The 25969-nt window shown below is 40.4% G+C and overlaps 1 protein-coding gene across 2 annotated transcripts in view; it reads left to right on the top strand.

Annotated features, from left to right (window-relative positions):
• Positions 1-25969, top strand: part of STAB2 (stabilin 2) — a 78387-nt gene that overhangs the window by 13345 nt on the left and 39073 nt on the right. Inside the window, exons 8-27 of one of the 2 annotated variants that reach the window (XM_048948836.1) lie at positions 1518-1714; positions 2730-2863; positions 7231-7364; positions 9273-9355; positions 9852-10001; positions 11258-11401; positions 12153-12215; positions 12309-12428; positions 13086-13139; positions 14391-14471; positions 15386-15538; positions 17821-17883; positions 18552-18635; positions 19299-19385; positions 19905-20016; positions 22003-22183; positions 23203-23296; positions 24067-24225; positions 24587-24682; positions 25396-25491. In XM_048948836.1, coding sequence (XP_048804793.1) covers positions 1518-1714; positions 2730-2863; positions 7231-7364; positions 9273-9355; positions 9852-10001; positions 11258-11401; positions 12153-12215; positions 12309-12428; positions 13086-13139; positions 14391-14471; positions 15386-15538; positions 17821-17883; positions 18552-18635; positions 19299-19385; positions 19905-20016; positions 22003-22183; positions 23203-23296; positions 24067-24225; positions 24587-24682; positions 25396-25491 — 2285 coding nt within the window. The remainder of the gene's footprint in view (positions 1-1517; positions 1715-2729; positions 2864-7230; positions 7365-9272; positions 9356-9851; positions 10002-11257; positions 11402-12152; positions 12216-12308; positions 12429-13085; positions 13140-14390; positions 14472-15385; positions 15539-17820; positions 17884-18551; positions 18636-19298; positions 19386-19904; positions 20017-22002; positions 22184-23202; positions 23297-24066; positions 24226-24586; positions 24683-25395; positions 25492-25969) is intronic. The other variant, XM_048948846.1, reaches the window with a different exon arrangement.

Here is a 25969-nt window from a genome sequence, read left to right as displayed (position 1 = left end):
CTCCATAGAAAAGCTCAGTTCAGCTTTCCTGTTTTCCATGAAATAAAGATAATAATCTCAGCTAGAATAAAAAATCTGCCATAAAGTTTTTCTCATAGGTTTGTCAACTTGCTGCTGAATACTCAACCGTATTGCAAGAATCCAGATTTTATTTCTTCTGCTTACAGTATATCTTGCAGCTTCAATTCCTCCTTCTAGACAAATTTCAGGCTGTATCTGAAGCTGGAAACATATTTAGTAAATGTTCACTTGGAAAACCAGAAGTCCTTCTTACTCTATCCAGGAATATTTACAGCATATAATTCAATCCTCTCAGTCTTGAATGCGTACCATCCTTTCTGAGCACTCTTGAATACCACCTAAGAGGAGGACTTCAGAAAGTGACTCCTCAGGGAATGCAAAGTCCTACTGACAGGCAGCATAGACAAGCAACCAGCAGAGAAGGATGCTAGTATTCTTACCCCCCACGTTTTGTAGTGATGCAGTCCATGACAATATTGTTCCTCTGCCCAAGTACCTTCAAATACTGGGATCATCTGTGGCTTAAGTCAGTGTTACACATCTGACTAGCTGATAAACAGAGGACAAGCAGCTCTAGGACAATGAGGAATGTAACAGAGGACAGCAGTAGTTGCTTCAGACTCAGCTTGGAAGTGGTATTGTTCCTGGACAGTTTGAGGGTATGAATGTCTATGTATGCGATTTTACACTGGAGCAGAAGAGAAGTCTTGACAGAATGAAGCTGAGCATTGCCAATTCTCCCAGTCCCCATTGAGGGGAACAAAGAGGAGGAAAAGAGGAGAAGACAATGAGTATCACCACCTTTTTGTTCACTCAGGGCCTACCACCATCCAGCTTCAGTGTGTGCTGAACTGGACACAAAGATGTGTGAAGAAGCATTGCTGAATTATGAACAAGAACAAGTAATGCCATTGCCTTTACAAAACTGGCTTCTGGAAATAGATAGTGAGCTTCTAGTCCAGTCCTGAATCTACAGCAATGTGGAAGACACAACTAAAGAACTTGCTGGCCAGTTTTCCATATAGCTGAATGGTTGACATTATATTGTTTAATTGCCGGAAAGAAAACAGTGAAGGCCTATTATATTGAGAAATAGTTTCCAACTGATCTAACACGCACTTAAAGCTTTTACTGACCTTGTATCACCTATCTGGCCTCCTTTGGTTAAAATCCACCAGAGAACAGGGAAATAGATGTGATATTTTAATAAGCACATTATGTGATTATATCTGTTCATAACTCAATTTGCCATGTTAAGAGATCACTTCTATACAAAAGCAACAACAGATGGTTGCTATGTTAGTATAAACACATTCCTCCCTTCTATCTTCATGCTGCCACAATACTTTGGACTGGGATGTTATGAGAAGTTGTCATGAGAAGTTTAGTCTACCCGGGCTTTGTTTGGCATGGGGATGTTCCAGTAAATCTTTGTATTCAGTTTTTAGAATGTGGGCCTTAATTCTTTTACCTTTTTTCTTTTTTTTCCCCTCAAGCTATCAATCCATGCTTTACAAAAGTCTGCGATCCTAATGCCAACTGCACTTACCTTGGACCAAATCATCACAAATGCACCTGTCAAGAAGGTTACAGAGGGGATGGTCAAGTCTGCTTGCCTATAGACCCTTGCCAAGTGCTACACGGGAATTGCCCTGCACAGTCTACCATTTGCATATACGACGGCCCAGGAAAGGTTGGTGTTGAACTGGTGCCCCAGATGTTTCCTGCATCAGCTGCCTAGCAACAAATAACATTTCATCTCCAAAAAGGAGCCAGAAGTGTACAGGCACAGGTCTCAGGGAGGCCAAAGCCTATTCCTAGCTTAGGCGTAAGCTCTGTAGATGGCCAGGAGGTATCTCCTTTCCCTCTGTATATAGAAGTGTGTGTCAGCCTCTGAAGGTGGGAATGAAAATAGCAGTCTTTTTTTGTAGAATGTTTTGGCTCAAATTTGTCTCACATAAGTGGAGGCACTGAAATGAATCTTCTCGCAGATACATCTTCTGTCTTGACTGCAAGGGAGTTGTAGGATCAGTAGGGTCCTTACATAGGTACCATAGATAAACATATCTAAAGTTAGTGTAACTTGAGTCTTTGAGGACTACTGATGAAAGGCATCAATGTATAGGCTACACATTATTCATGCTGTCAGGAACTGGCTCAAATTTCTGTTGTACTTCTGCCACTGAAAAAAAGAAGACATCAGAAGGCCATGCTTGTTTTGCCTGTACACCCTATAGAGCAGAAAAAGGAGTCAGTCATCCAGAGCTGTCCTGACGCTCATGGGCAATCAACTTTTTTCACCCAAGTTACATGTGGCCAGTATGCTCAGGCTAGTATGTACTGCTGATATGTCTCACCAGTTAATAATATGCTTTGGCACTTCTTTTTGAGAGAGGGAAGTGGGAACAGAGGAAAAAAAGCCTAACCTATCAAAATCAACTTTAAATGTTCTCAGTCACAGAAGTGAATCTAAAGGCTTTATCTAAAGGAAAGTTATCTGGGAGTCACTAATTTTCTGGAGTGGATAAAGCCTTGAAGAAAGTTGCATAAATATGGATGGGCTTCATACTTGCATCTGAACACACAAGGTGATCAACTAAGGCTTTGATATTGACTGGTCTTTAATTCTTAGGAGCAGAAAGTATACTGAAATCTCTGCTTTGTGCATGTCTAATTTCTCTCTACCCTCTCCCATCTCTTTGATGCAGTCCCACTGTGAATGCAAGGAGCATTATACAAACTTTGTCCCTGGGAAAGGATGCAGCATGACAGACATCTGTGAAACGAACAACACATGCCACAAAAAAGCTAAATGCTCGATGGTTGCTCCGGGACAGATTAAGTGAGTATTTCTTCCTATTAAAGCTTTCACTCAGCTTCTCCCTCTTCCTCATCATAAGCAGACTTAAAACAAATCCAGTGGATGAGCACTTTCCAAAGTTATTATTAATAGTTCTGTTATCAAGGACAAAGGACAACATTTAGTGGCGTAAGGATCAACAAAATAGCACATCAGCCCAATAGATAATGCACCATTTTTTAAAAAGGATCAAGACCTGTTTTCTGTTCCTCAGAACAAACAGCATGGTCTGGCTTACAGCTAAAGGCTCTTCCTCTTCAAAATCACAGTAAATGCCTCTTGGCAGAGGTCCCTGGCACATGCTATCCCTTCAGCTGTGCTTGGGCATTGCCTGGGAAAATGTTGTGTGGGCCAGAACCATGCCAGGCAGCATGCTAAAAATTAATCAGCATTAATTACCACAGGACAGTGCTGGAGCCCTGGCCATTTTTAGTGTACTAACCAGGGCATTTGTCCCCCATGCTGCTAAAGTAACACTCGCCTCAGCAGAATCCTCAAAGCACGTGAGAAATTGCACAACTTACAGCAGAATCTCTTTTTCTGTGCAGAAATTTATTTTGCAGATATTAGGAGGAAAGTCCATTTTAACACAAGACTTAACAGTGTTATATCAGTCCAAAAGCTCCAGAAGTGCTTTTAGAATGTAAAATTATTAGAATTAGAATGTAAAAGACAAGACAGATCATTAGCCATAAGCTGGCTAACGAATCATTTTATAGATTCACAGACAGAAAGTGTTTGCATCGAAGAGTATACTCATTGCCAGTTCTTGCCTCATCACCCAGCTTATTCTTATAGTGAAAAATTAAAATCACCAGTGTGTAAGCTGTTGTGCATTTCCAACAAGTTTCATTTCTGGAACACAGTGTACTACACAAAATGCACTTTGCTGCCACAATCAGCACACCAGCAGCACCAGGTGTAAAAACCTCAAAGATAGAAGAATATTTCTATCTGAAACCAAGATCAAAATGCAGATTTTCTTGAGTTAAAGATTTTAAACAAAATTCCACAACAGATAAATCAGCTCATTTCTTTCCTAGTTTATCGCCAGTTTACTGCAGCAACTCAGTTGTTAACAGCTACGTGTTTACAATTCCAGAATGGGAAAACTAAAAATTTATGATGATAAGGAGAAAAAAAAAAGAAAGAAAGAATCCAAATGCCTTGCATGTCATTCATTTCATGACCTCTAACAGCAGACAAACAGACAAGCAAACAAAAAGAATACTGAAGGATTAATTTGTATCCCACATCCTATCTATTGAGCAAAAAAGTGAAACTGCCATGAATAGTTTCCAAATAAGGTGAATCCAATTATGAAAGAGAAACTTTGCAAAGAAAATAATTGATTGGTAAGTATGGGCACAGTACATTGTCTCTGATACACATGACACCATTTTTGTTGCGGCCCCAGATTTTAAATGCATTTGGGATTTGAGGCTAGGCATGGGCCTTATTTGGATTTCCTTTTTTCTGTTTATTTTTGGTTTGTTTGTTTGTTTTTGCTTGTTTGCTTGTTTGCTTGTTTGTTTGTTTGTTTTTTATTTCTTCTAAAACAGAGTTCTAACAAAGTCCACAAACGTGTTTTTTCCTTTCCACTTTTTTTTTTTTTTTTTTCCATTAAAGTCTCAGTTGCACTGTTAGCTTCCTACATATAATTACTTCTGTTTTCCCTAGAATCAAATGATCTGTACAGGAATAAATCTCGTACACAAAGATGTAGAAAAGACAAACATCTGTGGTTTGTGAACATAACACAGCAACCCAATGGAAAATCAAGGCTGTCTACTTCTGTTCTCAAATAGATCTTTTCTGAGTGAGTGCTGACACTTTCTACAGCACTGCTTCAGCAAGCAATTACACACAGCCTCGCCCAGAAGCTGTGAAGTCTTGGCTGGTGCAGAATTACACTGCTTGTGAGACCGTAACATCTCTGCTTTTCATGCAGAACTGGCTTTCCCTCATCCAGCTTTCATTATTTTCTATTCTAATACCACTCTTATTTTACCTCTGACTCTGCTTTCAATGAGAAATTAGTAGCTTCATAAAGTAAAATTTTATATAGAAAGTTGAGTTTCCCTTGTTTAGAAAAGTTACAATTCTGCTTCCTGTCCTAGTTAGACTGGGGAATTTTCACATCAGCTCTTTTTCTATACTGTCCATGCATTGTATCTTGAGAATATCAAACAGGTTAAAGTACACAGTGTATTCAATGCAAAACATAATCATATGAAGCATCAGTTGCAAACCAGATTCTACAGACAAACAAGATAAAACTCATCTAGTCAGTCACATATATTTACAATGCTTTTAGGCTACTATTTTTACAAAGGTCTGGAAGGAACCAAAGCTTGAACCTCTTGGCCAAAATGCCATCTAAAAGTCCTCTGAATCTAAATGCAACCCTACTGCAGGAACTGTGGGAACTTTAGAATGAGATCACTATAATCAAGAATATACCCGTGGTAAAGACCATTTCTGTCCAGACGTAAGATACCTAGCTAGTAAATAGGACCTGGAATCGGATTGATATTACTGTGGGGTACAATTAAAAACGATTAGGTCATTATTTATATAAAGAAGTTCTTCCTGTTGCGTAGGTTAATGTTCCTGCTTTAATTACGCCTTTAGGAAAAAAAAAGTCTAGAAAGGTGAATCATTATTGATAGGGCTTGTATGAGTACTGAACAAGCTAGAGACGTGATTAGGAAAGGCGCTATTAAAAGCCAGTGTTTGGCAGCACATAACATAGTTGTTTAGCCTCCTAAATATAGTTAGAATATCTTTCTGTGTGTGCTACACGTTGACAAGTGCCTGCTTTAATTTTAGTACTGAAGATGAGTAGATCACAGAGCTGACACCTCCAACCAGTCCCATAGGCACAGCACTTCTGAAGAGTGCAACAGAAATTGATGAGATTGGCATAAAACTGTAGGTGTTGAGACAGATACAAGATCAATGCACAAGCAAGCCTGAGTTGCTTGTTGAAAATCAAAAGCATTTGTACCCATCATCACTTAAGAACAAGCACATTTCAACCACGTTGACAATCAGCAACTTCTTCGCCACCTCTCTTGTGACACAGAGACTTTCATGATCTTAAAATCCAATTTCCATGACACTTTTCCACCACTCATGAGACGGAAAATATCAAGTTAACATTTGGGGTTGTTCTTCCATTAATTTCCTTTAGATTTTGCCTTGGCTGAAACACATTACCTTATACACAGAGCATGTCCAGACAGCAACGCTGCTGAGGTCATCTCAAGGCAGTGCTGATAATTCTTATGGGTGCTGATGCTGCCCCAGAAGTCTGTTGTATAACACTGACACCTCCCAGAGACTCCAAGGGACACCAGAATTTTTAGGTGACATGATCTTGCCAGTGCAAAGACAGCAGCAGCATGAAGTATACATCTGAAAAAGCGTGAGATTTCATGCTACTTCTTCATTCAGAAGAATGAGAAGGCTGAAACACCAGTTTTGTTGCCCAAAATGTCTGTGTCACTCAAAAGGCAGTTTAACAAACACAGCCACTTCACTTTATTGAGAGAACTGACAACCTGGTCTGCCTTTTCTACCAGAGGGGCACAAACATTTATCAAAAGGATCAATGAACTGCTTTAGCATCCCCTTTATGTGTAACTACTATTATCCTGTTGAGCCCGACATAGTGGCTGGAGGCTTTACATGACCTCTTTGCCATTGTGAGGGTGGCAGCCCACAGTCATAACCTTCCCTTGTCTGTGGGCAGGGGGACTGAGTAGACTTCTAGACTCTTGTAACCAGCATGTCCAGAAACCCCAGAGGGTCCTCTACACAGCCAAGGGTGCCACACAGCCAAACCCCAATCATAGTGGCCCTGCAAGGTGAACACCACAAACATACTGCTACTTTCTGGTCCACTGACAAAAGACCATCCTAACTGGAAAGTGGCCACCATGCTTCTACACACATCTACAAGCATAATACACTGAGATCACCAGCCAAAATTGTTTAATCAGGAAGGGTTTAAGAGTATCTTTGTGGCAAAGGGATACTGTTTCACATTCATTATGCTTCCTAGATGAGGCTTATTAAAATCCATAGAAGAGGCTACAAGAATAAGAGGAGTTTACAGCTGGCAAGTGATGAAATAACAAATTAATATAGTTATCCAACAAATGACACATACAGCATCCTATCACCAAATGGTACCTTACTTTTGCTGAAGCAAAGTTGTGAAACTAAAATGGTTGTTCCTAAGTATGCCCTTCAGAGAAGTAAACATGCTTAGCATGCTTAGCTAGAGCCCCACTGACTCCACAGTGCATCAACACACAGCTGAAATGGCAATCCCTTCCCAGGTGTACGTGCCAGAGGGGCTCTGTGGGGAATGGATTTGTTTGCTATGGAAACATCATGGAGCGCCTCCAAGACCTGAACACAGAAGCAGGAGGACGGTGGCAAGGCAAGCTAACATCTGCCCTAGCACTCATGGGTAAGTGACCACATGCACCAGTCATCTCCTCTTGGGTTATTTTGCTTGTATTCATCAAAAAGCCACGATCCATGATCCCTCAAAATGAGTGTTTGAAGCTCAGTGCATTTGTATTTTCCAGCATAAATTTGACACGCTCCATTGTCCTTGTCTTAGGAAAGTATTTTATTATAATACTAAGGCATGGGAGAAGCTTCTGCAGCCACTCATTAACACTTTTAGGTACATGACTTTAGGAACTAACCCGTGTTATCGCACACTATGTAATAATGAATTTACATTCATCATACCGTAAGACCCAAAGCCACCAAGGCTGTTGTCATGCATGTCATCAAATTGTACATATCATATGATAACATATCAGATAAAGACAGTGACAGTCAATAGATGGGGGGAAAAAATCTATTAAAGTTAGATTGTAAGCATACACTCAAGGTCCAAATGCAGATCCAAGTACTTCCTGCAATTGAATTTGTTATTTAGGACAAATACAATCCTATAATCAGATGAGCTGCAAAACCCTGGTATGTATGAGGTTTGGAAGTATGCCAGGGGAGTAAGAGGAGGAAACGGACCAGAAAGCAGTAAGCAGGAAGGATGATGGCAGTGGAAAAAAACTGCTGGTAGCAAGACTAACGTTTTGGAAATCAGGACAGACAACTGCTGTGCATCTGTGCACAAATTCCGTTTTCTTGGGAAATGAAAAGCAAATTATTTGCGAACTCTCAAATAGAAGGGTAAAAAATATTGAAGAAAAAAGAAAGGATTCATTTATTTGGCTGAGTCATTCACCTCGCCAAAAATTTTTGTATCTGTTCATAATTGTGTCATAATATAAAAAATCCTTGTGAAGAGAACATAACTGTATTCACTATCTTCTGCTGCAATTCAAAAATATGAGACCTGAGCAAATACTGCTAGAATAAAGATGGATCTTTGAAATAGAGTAAAAATCCTACAAAGCTGGTCAAGGGCAAAACCTGGCAATTGCCTTCATATTCAGCACTTGAAAACAGAAATTGACTGCCTCAGCACTGAGAGCTAGGTTGCATTTTTTCTGTACTTCACCATTTGTGTCAGAAAAGTGCCTGGCATTCTGGATGTCACCATTTTTCAACAACAGCAATCCAAATGTTATGTTCTTTGGTTAAATTTTGAACTTGAATATGCCATATGATTTACAAACCAGCAGCTAAAGACACGTTAAGCACACGGGTTATTTTGCAGTACATTCTCTCCACATTAATGTCTTTCAAAATCTAAGAATATACAGCAGAACAGTCCACGTTGTGTTGCAAGACAGAGTAATAATTTCAAGATATATCCTCTATTACACCATACCCATAATGTCTATGAAGATATTGTTCACTTCCAATTTTAATCCTCTGGAAAAGGATCCCATTATTAGAAATATGTAATGGCTTCAGCTACAGACTCAGTAGGCTCATCAGACTGTCTTGGAAATGGAAATACCATCTGGATAGCAAAAAAATTCTAATTAATACTCAGTGCATCAGCTTTTATTACTAGCTATGTGTTTGCAGTTGTTTGCATTCCCAGCAGGTTGTCAGCAGCAGATCCCTCACCCCAAAAAAGCCCGAACTGATACGAGGCAGGAAGCTGCTTCCCTGCAAAGGCACAGCTCTAAAGATGTGCTGTTCTCATGGCCATCACCCTGGTTTGCATGTTGTGAATTCCAGGGTACCAAAAATGTTCTGAGCATTTTGCTTCATCCTGGGTCACACACACAGTAGCACCTGGATTTCATATGCCAGCTACTTCTCATCTTTCAACAACTCAGATTTTAGAATCTTAAATTAACATTTAACAATCACAGATACTACTCTTGCTTATTCTATCCTTGTGTTCCCCATATTCATTTATCTTATTTTCTTCTTTCCTCATCAGAAAATGTCTATGAGTGGCCACTGAGCAGCCTGGGACCCTTTACCGTATTTGTACCAACAAACAGAGGACTCAAAGGTACCAATGTAAGTAAAAAGCAGTGAGAATTTTGAAGAAGAGGGATTTAGCTCCTTCAGAAATCTGGCTTTTTTGATTCAACAGATTCAGAGGAAATTTTTGCTCTAATCTACTTCTGGCTCACCTTTCAATCTTAGAGTCCAGAGATTATCTTTTTCCTACTTGAAAGAAAAGCAGAATAATTTAGTCAATCAAAGTAGGATGCAGACATGTTTTGAGTAAGAAAGAAGTGGCCTGATTTTCAAAATGCTTAACATCCACTACCTTCCACTGAAAGGCAGGACAACTTTGGAGGTCCTTACTGCTTATGCAGGAGCATATAGGTAGGATCTGAACTGGAAACAAGAGAGCTCTGCTTGGTTCAGACTCTATTATTTCACTTCAGAAGAAAACACGTCATTTCAGAATTTAACAGTTAGAGGGGAAAAAAAAAACATTCATTCTGAGACTCTTTTTTGGAAGAAGACTGTATTGAAATTAACCTTTGTTTTTTTGTTTTTGTAGATAAAGGACCTTCTGAATAACAATCTGAAAGCACAGTACTTTGTGAAACTCCATGTAATCGCTGGTCAGTTGAATACCACTAGCTTGAATAATACTGATGTAATATATACTTTGACTGGCAAGTCAGGAGAGATATCAAGGGGAGAGAAGGTAGGTGAATTTCCAGCCTAATCAGCAAGGATACTAGTTCACGTTTTTAATTCAACAAGGAGTACAAAAGGTTTGTCCTCACTGAGATATCAGCTTGCAGAAACTTGAAATCTCACTGGAAAATTTGCCTCTAATATCAGTGAAAACAAAAGTTACTTTTGGAATTGCACCACTGCAGAAGGCTCTAAAATTAAATGATCTTAAATCTGCTGGCACAACTGACAGAGCCAGGGAGGCATTCAAAAAGCCCAAATAAACTCAGAGGTGGTATGGAAGGGAAAAATCATAGAATGAATAAGTTTGGAATGACTAATAAGACCATCTAATCCAACCATCCACCCATGCCTTAACCTCTCAAATCCCACTGTTTGTGCTAGAAACGTGCATGTACTGTTCACACAGAGCAATCACCAATTGCATTGAAGAGTCTACCTTCCTTTGAGCATCAGCCCAGACATTTTTTGAATTATGCAGGAAAGAGAAACGTTCAACACAAGTAAAATTCACATGGCAGTTTATCATGAAAAATATGGAGTAAAGTTCATCGAAACCCACTTTATTCAACATCTGCAAAACTTGGGGCAGTCTGATGCCACAGTTCATTTCTGAAGCTGACAAAACATTTTATGCTCTAGAGCTATTGTTCTTGGCCCACTGTCCTTTAATAGCTTGAGCCTGTGTGAAGGCTGAAATCACATATTTTTCACATTTTTCTAGTAAGCCAGTGACATCTAAGAAAAGAGATCTGTTTTCTTTCTTTAACGGTTATGCATTCCATTTGTAACAGGAAAATATCATTGCTGTCTGAGGCCCATCAGCTTCCTGCAGGCTTCAGTACAATGCACTATCAGCAACATTTTGTTGTTTTAAACATACATATAATATAAGGAAATGGATTGTAGTCCCTTAAGATTACAGGACTTGACCAATTCACTACAACCACATTCTGAACCATTTCCTGACAGACTTTTATTAGTAGCAGCCATCAGAGCCCTTTCAGGTATACTGCTCCCAGCTTGTTCCCTTGGCCTTGCTTCTCTTATGAACTTTGCTATTTTGAAACAAGATAACATGGTCCCAATCCAAACTCAAAGGATTTTTTTCCATTTCCTTGATAGGTATTAGAAGCAATCTTTAGCCTCCCCAGATTTAGATCACCCAGTTGTTGGTAATGGAAGGGGATGTTAGACACTATTCAACATGCACAGTCGCATTCCGTAATAAAAGTTCACTACCCACTGCCTGGCTTCTTTTAGGATAATCAACTAAGAATTAGAATCCAGGGAGGAAGAAGGAAAGGAAAACTTTTGCAAGGCAATATTATTGCTTCCAATGGCATTTTGCATATTGTTGACAAAGCCATGGACAACATGGAGCCAACGTTTGGAAGCAACAAAGAGGTAAGGAGGAAGCTTTATCTGTGTGATGTTGGACTTTCTTTTACAATAGTTTCTTGTTCATTTAATGCAAAGAATGACTGACAGCAGCTAGAGAAACTCTGTTATGCCAGCATGCATCAAGTCAGAGAGACAACATTCAAGGTGAAAAGTAGCAATGTCATTTCTACACCAGGCAGACCTTTTCCACCAAGCTGGATCATCATCATGATTCTACTCAATGCATCTGAGTTGTTCATTCACACTCTGTGCATTCAACTGAACAGAATAACTAAATTAAACAAACTAAAACAAGGAATATTTGCACAGATTCCTGGCAAACTTGTGTTCAAATCAGCAACACCTCAAAGACTAAAATTCAGAAACCTATCAATTTGAATGCTTTGGGTTTTTTTGGTGCTCTGCGTACCATTCAGTTCTCAAAGAGTGCAAATGTTTTCTTTTTCTGTACTTTTCCATTGGAAATACAGAAATAATACCCTGTCAAACACACACACCTTTTACATGTACTGTGAACCTACCATTTTCAGAACTATGATAGACACTAACTCTAAGCCAGCATAACAATGAGGACAAGAAGGCACTGTCATTTCAGCTGCTTATAGACACTGCAATCACTCAAAAATTAAAGAAACCCAAATATATTCAGATCTGTAATAACTGAGACCCAAACCGATTCAGAAAGTAACTTATAAAATTGGCATTCATTCTATGTAATCTATCTAAAATATATTCTGTATTCATCCTATTTCAGGAAACCATAATGTCAGTGCTTCAAGACAATGGAAGATACAGCCAATTTGCATCTTTGATAGAGGTAAGGATCAAGATAAGCAGTTCCATAAAGATATCTTATAATGATTTCCAAAAATAATATGAAAATTTCACTTTCATTTTTAAATCAAAACAGAAAACTGGCCTGGGAATGGATTTACAGCAGGAGAACAGACGTTATACAGTCTTTGTTCCAAGTAACGATGCTCTGAGTAATATGAAAGCTGAGGATCTGGATTACCTGCTTTCTGCAGAGGTACAGTCTTTCTATAGCACAAACTGTTCTTAGAGAATAGAAGTACGTGGAATGTATAGTAGATTCATAAATACGTATTATTCCATCTTTAGTATTCATTTACACTAAGTTCCCATAATCAAGTTTTAAGCCATCTTGAAAAAAGATCAAGACACCTAGAGAGGAATAGGATTTGGGATCACATCTGAAGTGATTGTGGCTCCACACCACGTCCCTGCTCCCTTGCTCTCGCCCTGACCACCACTTGGGAAAGTCCCAAACCCAGACCTAGGATGTGTTACCTCAGCTAGGAATAACTGATGGGAGTGAGTGCCACAAGAGCACTACAAACTGGGGATTACCACTTGTGGGGTCCTGTGGGGTTCTGGGATCATCATATCCCCAGGGTACCTCCTTGCCATTGCTGATGGAATCACAAGTCTCTGGGGGCTGAAAGTGTACTTCTGGATATACCAGGGGTGGTTTACAACACTTAGGTGATTTAGGAGCAAGGGTAAGGACCAGTAGGGCACAAGACACAAGTTAAGCATTACCACTGATGCAGAAGTTTCCAATTCCAGTGATGATGCAGTTCTCAGCTCCTTGCTCTCACATGGACCAGGTTGGGTTTACATTACTCACACAGTGCTAAAAAAATCCTCTTTCTTGCTCTTGCAGGGTTCACTGAAGCTACTGGAGCTGGTCCGATACCACACTGTTTCCAATGCTGAGGTGAGTGTGGATGCTTCTTAGATTGAGAACTCAAGAGAACTTTTGGCAGGAGTTTTCCAAGAACAACCTCCTCCAGTGCAACCTACAGAAAAGCTTCAAATGAGAGAGGTGGTGCCTCTGCCTTTTCTAAGGGCAGACATTTCCACAGATCTCTAAGGATGCAATCACAGCGATATTTAGGGAGAGGTGATAACTTTGCTTAAACTGAATTCTACAGAGGAGGATAAATTAATGTCCTAGTCATAGAATCATAGAATCACCAGGTTTGGAAAAGACCTCCAAGATCATCTACCAGTCCAACCATCCACTCGCCATCAATATTTCCCCAGTATGTCATGTCCCTTAGTGCCATATCTGAATGTTTATTGAAAACTGAGACTGAGACTGAATTCACCACCTCCCTGGGCAGTCCATTCCAGAGTCTGATCATTCTTTCAGAGAATAAATGTTTCCTAATATCCAACCTGAACTGCTCCTGGTACAACTTGAGGCCACCCCCTCTCATCCTATAGCTAGTTACACGGGAGAAGAGGCTGATCCCCACCTCTCTACCACCTCCTTTCAGGTTGTTGTAAAGGGCAATAAGGTCTCCCCTGAGCCTCCTCTTCTCCAGACTGAACAACCCTATTTCCTTCAGCTGCTCCCCATCAGACTTGTGCTCCAGACCCCTCGCAGCTCCTTTGCCCATCTCTGAACACTCCCCAGGGCCTCGGTGTCTTTCCTGTAGAGAAGGGCCCCAAACTAAACAGTATTCAAGGTGCAGCCTCACCAGAGTTGAGTGTAAGGGGATCACCTCCCTGCTGCCGCTGGCTACACTATTTCTTTCTTATATGAGACAGGACAGAATGCCATTGACATTCTTGGCTACCTAGGTACACTGCTGGCTCATGTTCAGCCAAGAGTTGACCAACATCCCCAGGTCCATTTCTTCTAGCTCCAAGCCTGCAGCATTGCCTGGGATAGTTGTGGTCAAAGTCCAGGACATGATACTTGGTCTTGTTGAACTTTATCCCATTGACTTCAGTCCAGAAAGCTGTTAAGATGCAGCAAGCAACTAGCTTTGTTGAAGTTTAAAGTAACAGCTCTAACTTCACTACGCTAACAGGTGTGATAGTACAAGGCTACCCATTGAGATAGAGAAAACTGATGGAGTCTTTTGCTCATCCCACAAATAAAGATGGTGTCTTTTGCGAAATGTTTGGAAAGAATGATGATATTACATTTATTTCAATTCACTTATATTCATTTCAGCTAGAGATTGCCAGCCTCATCTCAGTAGGACACATCCAAAGCATGGCGAAGCAGTTCCTTAACTTTAACACAACCAGCACTGTAAGTACAAGGCAACTTTCACTTGTGGCCAGCTTTCTCTAAGCTAAGATGGAGCAGCCAGCCCACCACTTCTAGTGACTGTTAGAAATTAGTACTGGAAAAGATGCAGGACAAATGTTTCTTATGTAAGGATAGCCTGCAGTCTCTTTCTTCTTATGATTAGCCCCAGTCCAGGAACAGTCCTTACATATGCTCTGTGTGGTTTGGGGTAGGAGAGGAATAGAGAAGTCTATTTCAAATATTTTAGTTTAAAAATTTTCTGTGCATACATAAGTATTTTTTAATTCCCTTTAATACTATATTTTCTGATCCTGATGAACATATTGAATACTTTTTTAAAGGTGTTAATTTGTCTGTCAGAGCTTTCGATAAACCAGACTTATCAATATATTGAACTCCCTCTGTTCTATGTGTACTGTAATAAAATGTAAATGTTCTAGAGAAAAGATTCATATATGAGAATTATTGTAAAGGCAGAGAAGTTGCATGAGTAAATGCAGAAAGAATATTTATTTTTCTGTGGACTGGGGTGGCTCGTAAATTGTATCCCATTTTCTTCCCTCTAAACTCCTTTGTCAGAGAGAGCACCACAGAACCCAAGCCTATGTCTGCTGAAACTAAGGAGCTGAAACCATTAGTGATCTTCCTATTCTAGCCAGGCTTTTCATCACCACTTCTACAGGATAATGATGCAGACTAAGAAGAAAACATTAGGTGCCTCTTCTATCAAAGATTATAAAGAAAATGGGCGACATGTGCATGCTTCTTCCACAAATAAGTTTAAGAAAATCTAGGCAGCACATTAAAAATGAGAACCATGACTAGATTATTTTTTTTTAATGGAAAGATCCAATATTGGGAAGTTATGAGACAATGAATTAATGTATTATTAATAATAATGTATTGTTTCACAGGGACAAGTTTTGGTGAGTGGAGAAGAAATGGAAGAAACTGATATTGTTGCAAAAAATGGTCGCATTTTTACTCTTGCAGGAGTTCTTATCCCACCCACCATTGTTCCAATTCTGCCTCATCGGTGTGATGAGACAAAAAGTCAAATTGCAATGGTAAGAAAAACCAAAAAAGTACAATAGCTGTAACTACTCCATGCAACACACATAAAAAAGGGGGGAATCAATATATCAGTGAAATACAGCCACCTGGTGAGCAATGCAACACAGATAATTTGCAAAGAGGGCACAACACTGTTCTGTATTTCAGTGAGTGGGACTTGGTACATCCTATTCAGTTTGGCAACAAAGTGCAGGCCTTTACATTTGATAATACTCAGGTGCTTTTTCTGGTAAGAAGCCTGAGCATCAGGCTGATCCTTTAGTTTGCAGTAAGCATGGCTCCTGTGAGCTGGATGGTGTTCAGGCACATATCAGGGCCAGTAAACAGTTCCAGTACAATGATGAAGAACAATTGCCAGCTGAGCTCTTACAAGAGTCCAGAACCACTACTTTCAAACAGATTCTCAGCAGAGCTGAACAGCATCAAAATTTAATAAGGAAAACACAAGAGCTGGCAGTAAGGAGCTATTACCTCTGGCAGTGACTCCAAAGTGCCAGCTGCACAATGTGTCCGTAAATCAGGCAGAGCACACTTAGGACACTATGGTACTTGGAACTCCTTATCAGAAGCCTCACTCTACACTGTGAGAAAAATGATTTAAGGAAAAAAAAAGATAGTGTCTGGCACAAAAATGCTTCCTCAAAGCGAAGTTAGGCACTTTGTCAGCTTTGGTCTTCATGCATAATTAAAATACAATTTAATGTTGAAGGCTTTGTAGCAGAGCACCAATGCCAAGGAGAATACCAGAATGGAGCTTTGCTGTTCTTAGCAGACATTCTGTATTTTCATTCTCAGAAAACAAGAACAATCTCAGCTCGTAAACCCAGCTTGTGGTATCACTGAAAAGGTTGTCAGAAATGGAGGTTACGCACACCTACAACAACTGCACTTCCTTAAATATGGAACAAATGCACACATATCCATGTAACTGTACTTGAATGCTGCTCGTAACTACAAGGCTCAAAGTACGCAGAAGACAGATGAAGACTGGAAGACTACAAAAAAGTTAGAATCATAGAATCATCAAGTTTGGAAAAGACCTTCTAAGATTATCTAGTCCAACCACCAGCCCATCCCCACCGTGCCCACTAACCATGTCCCTCAGAGTCACATTCTAGGTCACATCCTAGGTAGAGAAAGGGGGCAATAGGTGCATGGCACTGAGCAGCAGAGACAGCAACGCCATCAGAGGAGACACTTTCCACAGTTATTAGGCAAATTTCGGAGCTCCAAAGGAGAAAAGAGGCACTTGCAGGGATTTTCAGAAACCTTAACAATGGTAGAAGCCTAAGACATTACTACGCAGCTTATCACAGAATTTTAATAATGTATTTGTGAAAATACTTTTGAACCACGAATCTTTAGAACTGAGTAGTGGCACCTGTGGCGCGCAGCTATGCGACACACCGATGCTTTCATACATCTGATCCTTTGTTCCCTAATGTGCTGTATGACAGGAGAGATGACTATATCCAAACCAGAACTTGATTCTGTCTCTACCAGCACCAGTGATAAGTGTGGGGCGGATTATGCCATAATTCAGGTTCATGTCCACTTATCCAATCATTATAAAACACAGAGAAGTAACACATTGGATGCCTGCTCTAAGATTAATTCTAGTTTGATTATGACAAAACACGTTAGCAGTAATGAGTCTCATGGCTTTGACAAACTCCATATCTATGCACTGAAAGGCTCATCCTCTCTGACGTTATTGAACACTGAGCTTGTCTGAGGACTCACCTTTAAAATGGCCACTGTGGTTTCTATTTCCTCAGTGCTGTAATTGCCAGTCTCTGTCACCACCATCTGGTGGTTGGCTTAGCTATTGAGAAAAGACAACTAAGAATTGAAGACAAAAGCAGCTACATACTGCTGTGTCATAGCAGAGTCACATGGAAGCAGAAAATATATTTCTCTTCACCGCCTGTGAAGAAAACACATTAGCTATATACAAGACTCAATTAACTTGGTCTTCCTAAGAAGAAATAAAAAATCCTTAAGTGTAGACTGCACCAGACCCTTAGACAGTCTTCATTAATGCATTATGTGAGGTCAAACAAAGGACACCAGCTAGCTTTTTCCCACAGTTGCCTTTTGTTTAGGAAGCTGCCAGGTCTTTAGAAGGGAGTGGAAGACAGAAAATTGAAGATGAAAAAGAGGAAGGAACAAGGAAGGAAAAAAACAGAGCCAATTTTACAATTGCCCAGCATTTTGTGTCTTTGTAGTTGGTATAATGCCTTTCCAAACGGTAATCCTAACTGTCTCCATCTAGGGTGTCTGTGCAAGTTGTTTCTCACATGCATTGTCTCCCTGTCCACCGGATTCAAAACCAATTGTAAGTGATGTTTCCTGACACATTCCCCAAGATACAAAATGTATACATCCCCATATGTTGTTTGTTGCTTTTCCAATACAGCAAGAAAAAGAACCCAGATAGTATTACAGAAAACTGCATAAAAATATAAATGTAGGCAGGAGATTAGTCTATTTTTGGCAGCAATTAAAGAGGTAATTTTAGTGTTACTTTATTTGCTGTATCAAGATCCCTCACATTTCATAGCAGTTATGACTCTTCTCTCAGGCAAAGATCTATTTAGGATAGAGTTTGGTGAGAGAGAGAGGTGAGGAATTAGAATTACTGTGATTATGCTTTGGGAGTTCGTAAATGAAAAATAGAGGAGGGATGCATTTAAATTAGACCACAGATCTGTTAAAAATTTCCTTTTGATTAAGCATCCCAGAAGTAACTATCTGCAGAAATTTTCTTCCCCATGTTATAAATATCCACTGGTAGTTAGTCCTATATGCCATATTCAGTAATAACCACAGGCAAAATTAAGAAAAATCATGATGATGAATCATTAAAAAAAAAAAAATGAAAATATGTGACTTCTCGGCAAGATGCTTTGTTATCTGATTAAACTGTGTTCCAGTATTAAGACTGCACCACAACACTGTACATTGGTCATAAATACTAATGCTTCCATTTTGTGTGTTTTTCAGCCTTTCTCAAAGCGGACATGCATTATTGAAGGCCCAGCCTATCCAAAAACTGGCTGTACTAGATACTGCAACATAACAATAAAGGTACACAGTTACAGTTCCTTAAGATTAAATGTACACAGGAGTTTTCCAAAGGGTTGTCTTGCGCATCGTGATCTATCCTTCAGGGTTGAGATACACATGCTGATAGATGTCCATGCACTTTCCATATCAAACCTTCTACAGGTGGATGAGAGCAAAATACCAGGCAATTTTTTGCCAGTATCGATTCCCCTACCTGCAATAACTCCTCTGTACAACTCATGCATACACTAGTACTTCCAACAAGGCTTTTCAGCTGTCATGTGTTATTGACAACAACAATCTCACGCTAACTGGGCTCCTTGCCCAAACACTGTGATGGCCCCTTTCATCTACACCCACAAAGAACAGCACAGTGTGGATCCCCTGGACCCAGCTGTCCCTGCCACAAGACTTCACGCAATATTCAGAAATAATGAATGATGAACAATCCAAAGTCACAGTCTGCTTGCTCTGCTTGTAGTCCTCACAGAAGCCTTTGGCCTCTTGGGAGGCACTTATACCTTTCCTGGCTTCCAGAACTCTGAGTTAGGTGCTGGTGTAAGGGGCTGGTGCCTTCCCTTATACAGATCCCTGTAAATACTGGGTTACTCTGGCTCCATCTGTCTCACTCAGGTTTAACCATTCATTCAGATGGCAGACAGAACTATTTGCTTAATTTTGCAGAAACCTAAGTGTTGCAGAGGCTTCTTCGGCCCCAGCTGCAGTCCATGCCCAGGAGGTTTCTCCAAACCCTGCTCAGGAAATGGACAGGTAAGCAGAACCTCCAACCCCATCCTGCTCTCTTTCAGTTTTGGGGAGGATGGAGTGTGTCCCAAAAGCCCAAGAATAATTTCTGTATTACAGGATTATTTGGTTCTGTAAGATCTGCACAGTCCAGTGATGGCCATGAATTGAGGGGTCCGTTAAAAAGAGGAGGGAAAATGAATCTGTCTCCTCTTAATCACTTGAACTGCAGATTTGCCTGGTCCCAGTACAGAGGAAAAGCTGGGGTTAAATGACTTCCTCTGAGGCTTTTACTCTGCACACTGCAGGGGAGTAACAGATCTCTATTCTTATTTTAAAACTGTGGAAGAAAGTACAGAACAGCAGCAGCGTGATTATAAGCACAAGAAAAATTTTTGCATTAGAAGATGTTTTTCATTAAAGATGAGGATCTTTCTAATTGCTTCTCAAAAACAAGGCATGAATAGGTCTATAATCTCTTTTCAGAGGAGAGAGAATGATTGATTTCAATTTATACATAGAAATCCCCTTTCTTCCTTATTGCAGTGCATGGATGGCCTGGAGGGAAATGGGACCTGCATTTGTGCTGAAGCATTTCAAGGCTCTCTCTGCCAGTTCTGCTCAGACCCTGACAAATATGGACCTCAGTGTGACAAAAGTAAGTACAGCCACACTTCTTATGCCCAAGAATCATAGACTTGTTTAGTTGGAAGGAACCCTTAAAGGCCATCTAGTCCAAATCTCCTGCAATAGACAGGGTCACTCACAGCTAGATCAGGGTGCTCAGAGCCCCTCCAATCTGACCTTGGACATCTCCAGGGATGGGGCTTCTACCACATCTCTGGGCAACATGTTCCAGTGCCTCACCACACTCATTGTAAAAAACTTCTACCTCATATCAAGTCTAAATCTCCTCTCTTGTAGTTTGAAACTTATTCCACTTGTCCTAATCCAACAGACCCTGATAAGGAATCTGTCCCCTTCTTTATTACTGCTTCCCTTTAGATACTGAAAGGCTGCCCTCATGTCTCCTTGGAGCATTCTCTTCTCCAGGCTGAACAGCCCCAGCTCTCTCAGCCTGTCCTGATAGGGGAGGTTCCGTCCTTTGGATCATTCTTGTTGCCTTCTGCATGAACTCCAGCAGTTACTCCCAGTACTTTCCATACTGGGAGAGAATGGGATTTTCCCTTTATACTCTAGTATAAAGTCGTTTATATCCTAATATATTCTATTATACACTAAGGCAGGTGCTAAATGCTTCATAAACAATCTGCATAGCAGATGAGATGGATGTCCCTGAGTCAGGTTCATTTCTTATTTTAAAGGAATAAATTTAAGCCTAGCCTAAATTTAGAGAAAATCTTCTCACTGGCTTAACTGGGTTTTCTGTGTCATATCTCACTTGATATTAATTTATTATTTCTTTCTTTTCTGTCTCCCTCACACGAGTAATTGAAATGAAGATCTTTTCTATTCATTGCTGTTCTGCTGTTGCCTACACTTAGAACAGAATCTGTCTACAGTGACGAATGTATGCAATCCAAGAACAACTAAATCTATGAAGAGATTGTAGTTAGGTCTGCCTAATAATCATCCCTATTGAATAATTTCTTATCTACTAAACAGTTTATAGCGTTAGCAGTCATCTTCAGTACACTGAAAAATTTAATCTTGCTATGTCAAACTATACTGCATTGAATAGAATCATTAAAGTTGGAAAAGACCTCTAAGATCACCTTGTCCAACCACCAGCCCATCCCCACCATGCCCACTAACCATGTTCCTCAGTGCCACATCCACACAGTTCTAGACCACCTCCAGGGATGGTGATTCCACCACCTCCCTGGGCAGCCTGTGCCACTGCAGCACCGCTCTTTCTGAGAAGAAATTGTTCCTAATATCCAACTTGAATCTCCCCTGGTGCAACTTATTTGAAAGTCTATAGAATAGGTGTCATGAAATATAAATATATTCCCCAACTTTATAATGCTTTTCTAGTCTTTTTGCTGTGAAACAGCCTGCCTTTCATCAGCCATGGCTTATTAAGATCCAGAGGTACGTGGACAAAAACTGAAAGACAAATTCTGTAAGAAAAGCTGAAATTGCCTAAGCTCCAACCCTGGCCAGGGGTTGGCTTCACTAATTGCTACTTGGGATTGCAGAAGCGTTACCTATCAGGCTCATTGGACATACTGATGTGCCTCCCATCAGCACTGATCAGTGCAGTCATAGCAGTGTGGCTAGGTCTGTGCTGCTGATTTGTGCATTGGCCCAGCTGATTCTAGACTGTGAAATTTGTAGGACTGCAGACACGGTATTTGAAGGCCTCATACATTGTTGGAACTGCATCAGAAGTTGTGCAATTAAAAAACTTTTGCCTTAATAACCCAGAGCACAGTACTTTGCTGCCTGAAATACTTTAAATTTCACTGATAGATAAGTGCCCTACAATAGATTTTAAAAAGTTATCTGTGAAAGATACCTGAAAAGACATGGAAATGATAAGAAAATAAGTCCCTCCAATAAAAAGAGAAAAATATGAAAGATTAGATACAAGAATAAAAGAGCAATTGATTCATATGCTGTACAAGGACAGATGTCTTTTGCCACTACGGAATTGCACATTGTGTTTTATCTCTGGTAGAGTGCCTCTGCATTTATGGGAAGTGTGATAACCGAATAGACAGTGATGGAATCTGTCTTCCTGGATCATGCAGAAATGGATACATTGGGAAATTCTGTGATAAGGCAGTTGTTCCCTGCGAGCCCTCTCTGCAGCTCTGCCATGAGCATGCAGACTGTCAGCTTAGTGATGGTGCAGTGAGGTAAGTCAGCAATTTCCATCTAATTAATATTGAATATGATGCAGCACTTTCCCACTTTCTTGATCAAAGCCACACCTTGTAGCAGCACACAAACATCAGCCACTAAACTACTGCTATGCAGCAAATAAGTGAAGCACAGACCATATCCATTTCCACTTCCTGGTAAGAATTAAGAGCTGTAAGTTCCTTATCCCATACAATATCTTAAAGACTGATCAGATAATGTTTATGGATCTGACCATTGTTAGAAGGCTGCCCTCCTTCTAACAATGCCCTACAAGGGCTCTTTATTTCTGACCTTCCCTTAGTGAACTAGCAGTTTGAGCCTTACTGAAAAACTATGGAACTCCTATTGCAGTTTGGGGATAAATAACTCAATGAAGTCAGCCCAGATACAATTCAGATGCTGTAGCACTATGAGTCCATGACTGAACTGGTCATAAAACTGTTCCTACAGACAGTTATCTTTGCTTGCTTATGCCCACCTTGACCATCACATGCAGCAAGTTTGCTTCTTGCTTCATTGCACTAGTAATGAGTCATTGCAGTAAGCAGAATGCTGGATACTGCATAACTGTGCTTCAGAAATTCCTCCCTCTTGGAGAGGGAGGGACCAGGGAAACAAAGGAGCTCTTGGTCTTGTATGCACTTCAAATAGAAAGCTATCTTCTGTGTCAGTGAAAGAAAAAACATCAATTTAGAAGTATTACCTTACCTTTGCCAAGATCACATTAGCACTGAATTAATTTCACTCTCAATTTCATACATGAGAACAGACCCCTGGTTTGTATTAAACCAGTCATGTATTCTCAAGGGGGGAAAAGAGGGAGAGGGGAATGAGAGAGAGGGAGGGTGTGGAAATAAAACAACATGCACTTTTTGCATCATGAATCCAAGGTGACCAGTTTTAAATTGTCTTTAAGTTGCCTATAAATAACATATTAGAGTAGAAAACATTTCCTTAATTTTACAGCATCCCTAACACATTCAGTGATTTTCCTCTCCTCTTGTCTCTATAGCTGTGTTTGCAAGTCTGGCTATGAGGGAGATGGCATGACCTGCAGCAGAGTCGATCCCTGTGCTAGTTTAAATTCAGGTGGCTGCAATATACATGTAAGTATAGGCTTTTCCTCTGAGCCTAGCACCACAAAAAAGCAGGCAACAAGCAAAGTAATGAGCAAGGTTTGGCTGAAATATTTCCAAAAGAAGCATCACAATTTTCACTTCAGTTTCAAGGTCTTTCTCTGACAGGGATATTATTATTGCTTAGACCTAAAGGTGAATGCCACTTAACTGTCCATAGCCAAGGTAAGCCATGAGATGTTCCAGCCAAGCAGCAGCAACATAGCTCTGGTGGAAACAAAGTTAGGATAAAAAGGAATTTTCCTTCCATTCAGAGGCAGCTACAAGAAAGTCTTAAAGTAGAACATACCCAAGTAAGGAATTAAAGATCTTCAACTATTAGCCTCTCTCACAGGAGCTATTCAGAAGTCTGTGTGAATAGTTGTCCCCCACAGGTGGCATTTGCCCATCCCGGTATGTGGGCCTAAGGTCTGACCTCAGAGACATTAACACACAGGGAATTTTATTTCCCTTGCTGGTCCAGGGTTGGATGTTGCTTGGATGTTAGTGTGAGCTTTTCTTTTTGCCCCTGACAGCAGTTTTGTGGATTAAGGAGGATTTGATGCTCCATAGTTTCTACTGCCGCAGCCAAGAGCCTACTTCTCTGCACCCAGTGCCAATTTTACCCAAAAGATTACAGCATGGTCCTGCTGCCAGCAGGGGTGAGCGAGCCTCCTTGGCTGAGCTGCTCCCTACCACGTTTGCATGCCCTTGCCTGCACAAATGGAGATTATTTTTTCTGTCCTTTGCTCCCTTCTCAGGCTGAGTGCATTCAAACAGGCTCAGGAGGGCACGTGTGTGCTTGTCAGCCAGGATGGACAGGCGACGGATGGGACTGCTCAGCCATCAACAACTGCCTACTGCCTTCCATGTCTGGATGCCATGAAAATGCCACATGCATATACATTGGGCCTGGTCAGGTAAGACCTCACATTCTTCTCACATTCTGCACCAGTTTTCACTTGTTTTGTTCTGCTGGCACTTCCTGCCCTCATTCATCCCCAGGCTCTCCTTTCCCTCCAGGCCACATGCCCATTTCCACACAAAGCAGCCTCCCACAGCTCCTATTCCATTTTTTGCTTGTGTTATTTCTCCAGGAGCAAATACTGTAAAGTACATTAGGTGTCTAGTATCAAGGTCTACTGGAGGTATTAGTCAGTCACATTCCACTGAAGTCACTGGAGCTATGCAGGAACATGGACAGACTTATCTGCCAACGTCTAGAGTATGTACACAGTTTTAATCATTATAATATATTGCCGTGTTTTATTGAAACAACAGAATGACTGCAAGTGTAAAGATGGATTTAGAGGGAATGGAATTGAATGCACACCCATAAACTCATGCCTGGAACAAAATGGAAAATGCCATCATCTGGTGAGTAATAAGTCATTCTTTGAACAGAGTGTTCAGATATGTATCACACCTCACCTTCTGTGCACACCATAGAATTTCCTTGCTTTTTCAAACCTGCAATTTTTGCTCAAGATTAAGTAGAGCTTTTCAGTCCAAGCAGTGATACTGCCACCAAAAACACTACACAAGTTACGTCAGTATAGTATGTGCATTGGGCTGCTCCCATTTCCACCTTCATGGAAGGCACTCTCTGGAGTGAATGCCTTCTGCTTCTCTATCAGCAACTACAATCTGGATGCAATAGTTTTTTGAGACATTTACCTGAGTCACACATCTCTAACTGGACATCTATCAGTTTTACAAGTAACTGTGTATGTTCAATGGACCTGCAAGCTTTGCAGAGAGAACACTGGGAAAGAGATAAAGTAAAAAGCAGAGAAAACTAGAGGATGGATATATGTTAATCAGATGAAGAACCAGGGCTCAGTATTTGGAGGAAGTAAGAAAGGGTTTAGTTTCATGAATTTAGTACAACAAGGGAATTAGTGCCCTCAATTGGTGGAGTTTATCTTATGGGAAGGTAAGGAGGCTCATGGAAGATGGAACAGAAATACTTTGCTGAGATAATGTCTATATATGTATGTATATTGGGAAGGGTTGACAGGCCATCCTTGCTCTGGAGTAGCCTTCTGAGTATTTGACAGTCTTTCTCTCTCTCTCTTTCTGGTGTAAAGGCAACTTGTCAGCTTGAGCCTTCGTATGGCTGGGAGTGTGTGTGCCCCAAGGGCTATGAAGGAGATGGCAGAATATGCTATGGAAATGCTGCAGATGTAAGTAAGATGTTTATCATCTCCAAGCACAGGACCTACTGCACATTTATTATACTGGATCTTAACCAGACAGCAAAGTCATTATAAATAGTTAGAAAAATGTGATGCCCAACAGTGCTGACTGCAGAGTGTTTCTGCTGGAGACTCATGTCTGATACAGAAATTATCTGTTCTGTTCAAAAACGTATCTTGGAAAGAGGCCTAATGGATATAAGTGTATTTCTTTAAGACAAATTATAAAGTGCCAGCCTCAGAGTCCTAACTTCATATATTCTAAGCAGTCCTAATTTCACATATGCTAAGCACTCATATCCCAGCTGGGAATGGCAGGCTCTCAGCTCTATCAAAATTCTGCCTTGAGCTATCTCAATCGAGATGGTCAATTTATCACATTACTCAAACCATGCAGACTGACAGACAAATAAAATCCAAACAAGTAAATTGGAAAAATAAATGTGCTTTTAACATTGTAGGAAAA

This window comes from Lagopus muta, chromosome 1 (genome assembly GCF_023343835.1).
Source record: "Lagopus muta isolate bLagMut1 chromosome 1, bLagMut1 primary, whole genome shotgun sequence".
NCBI lineage: Eukaryota > Metazoa > Chordata > Aves > Galliformes > Phasianidae > Lagopus > Lagopus muta.
Note: the sequence above shows the minus strand (reverse complement) of the source record. Positions and strands in the feature narration are given on the sequence as shown.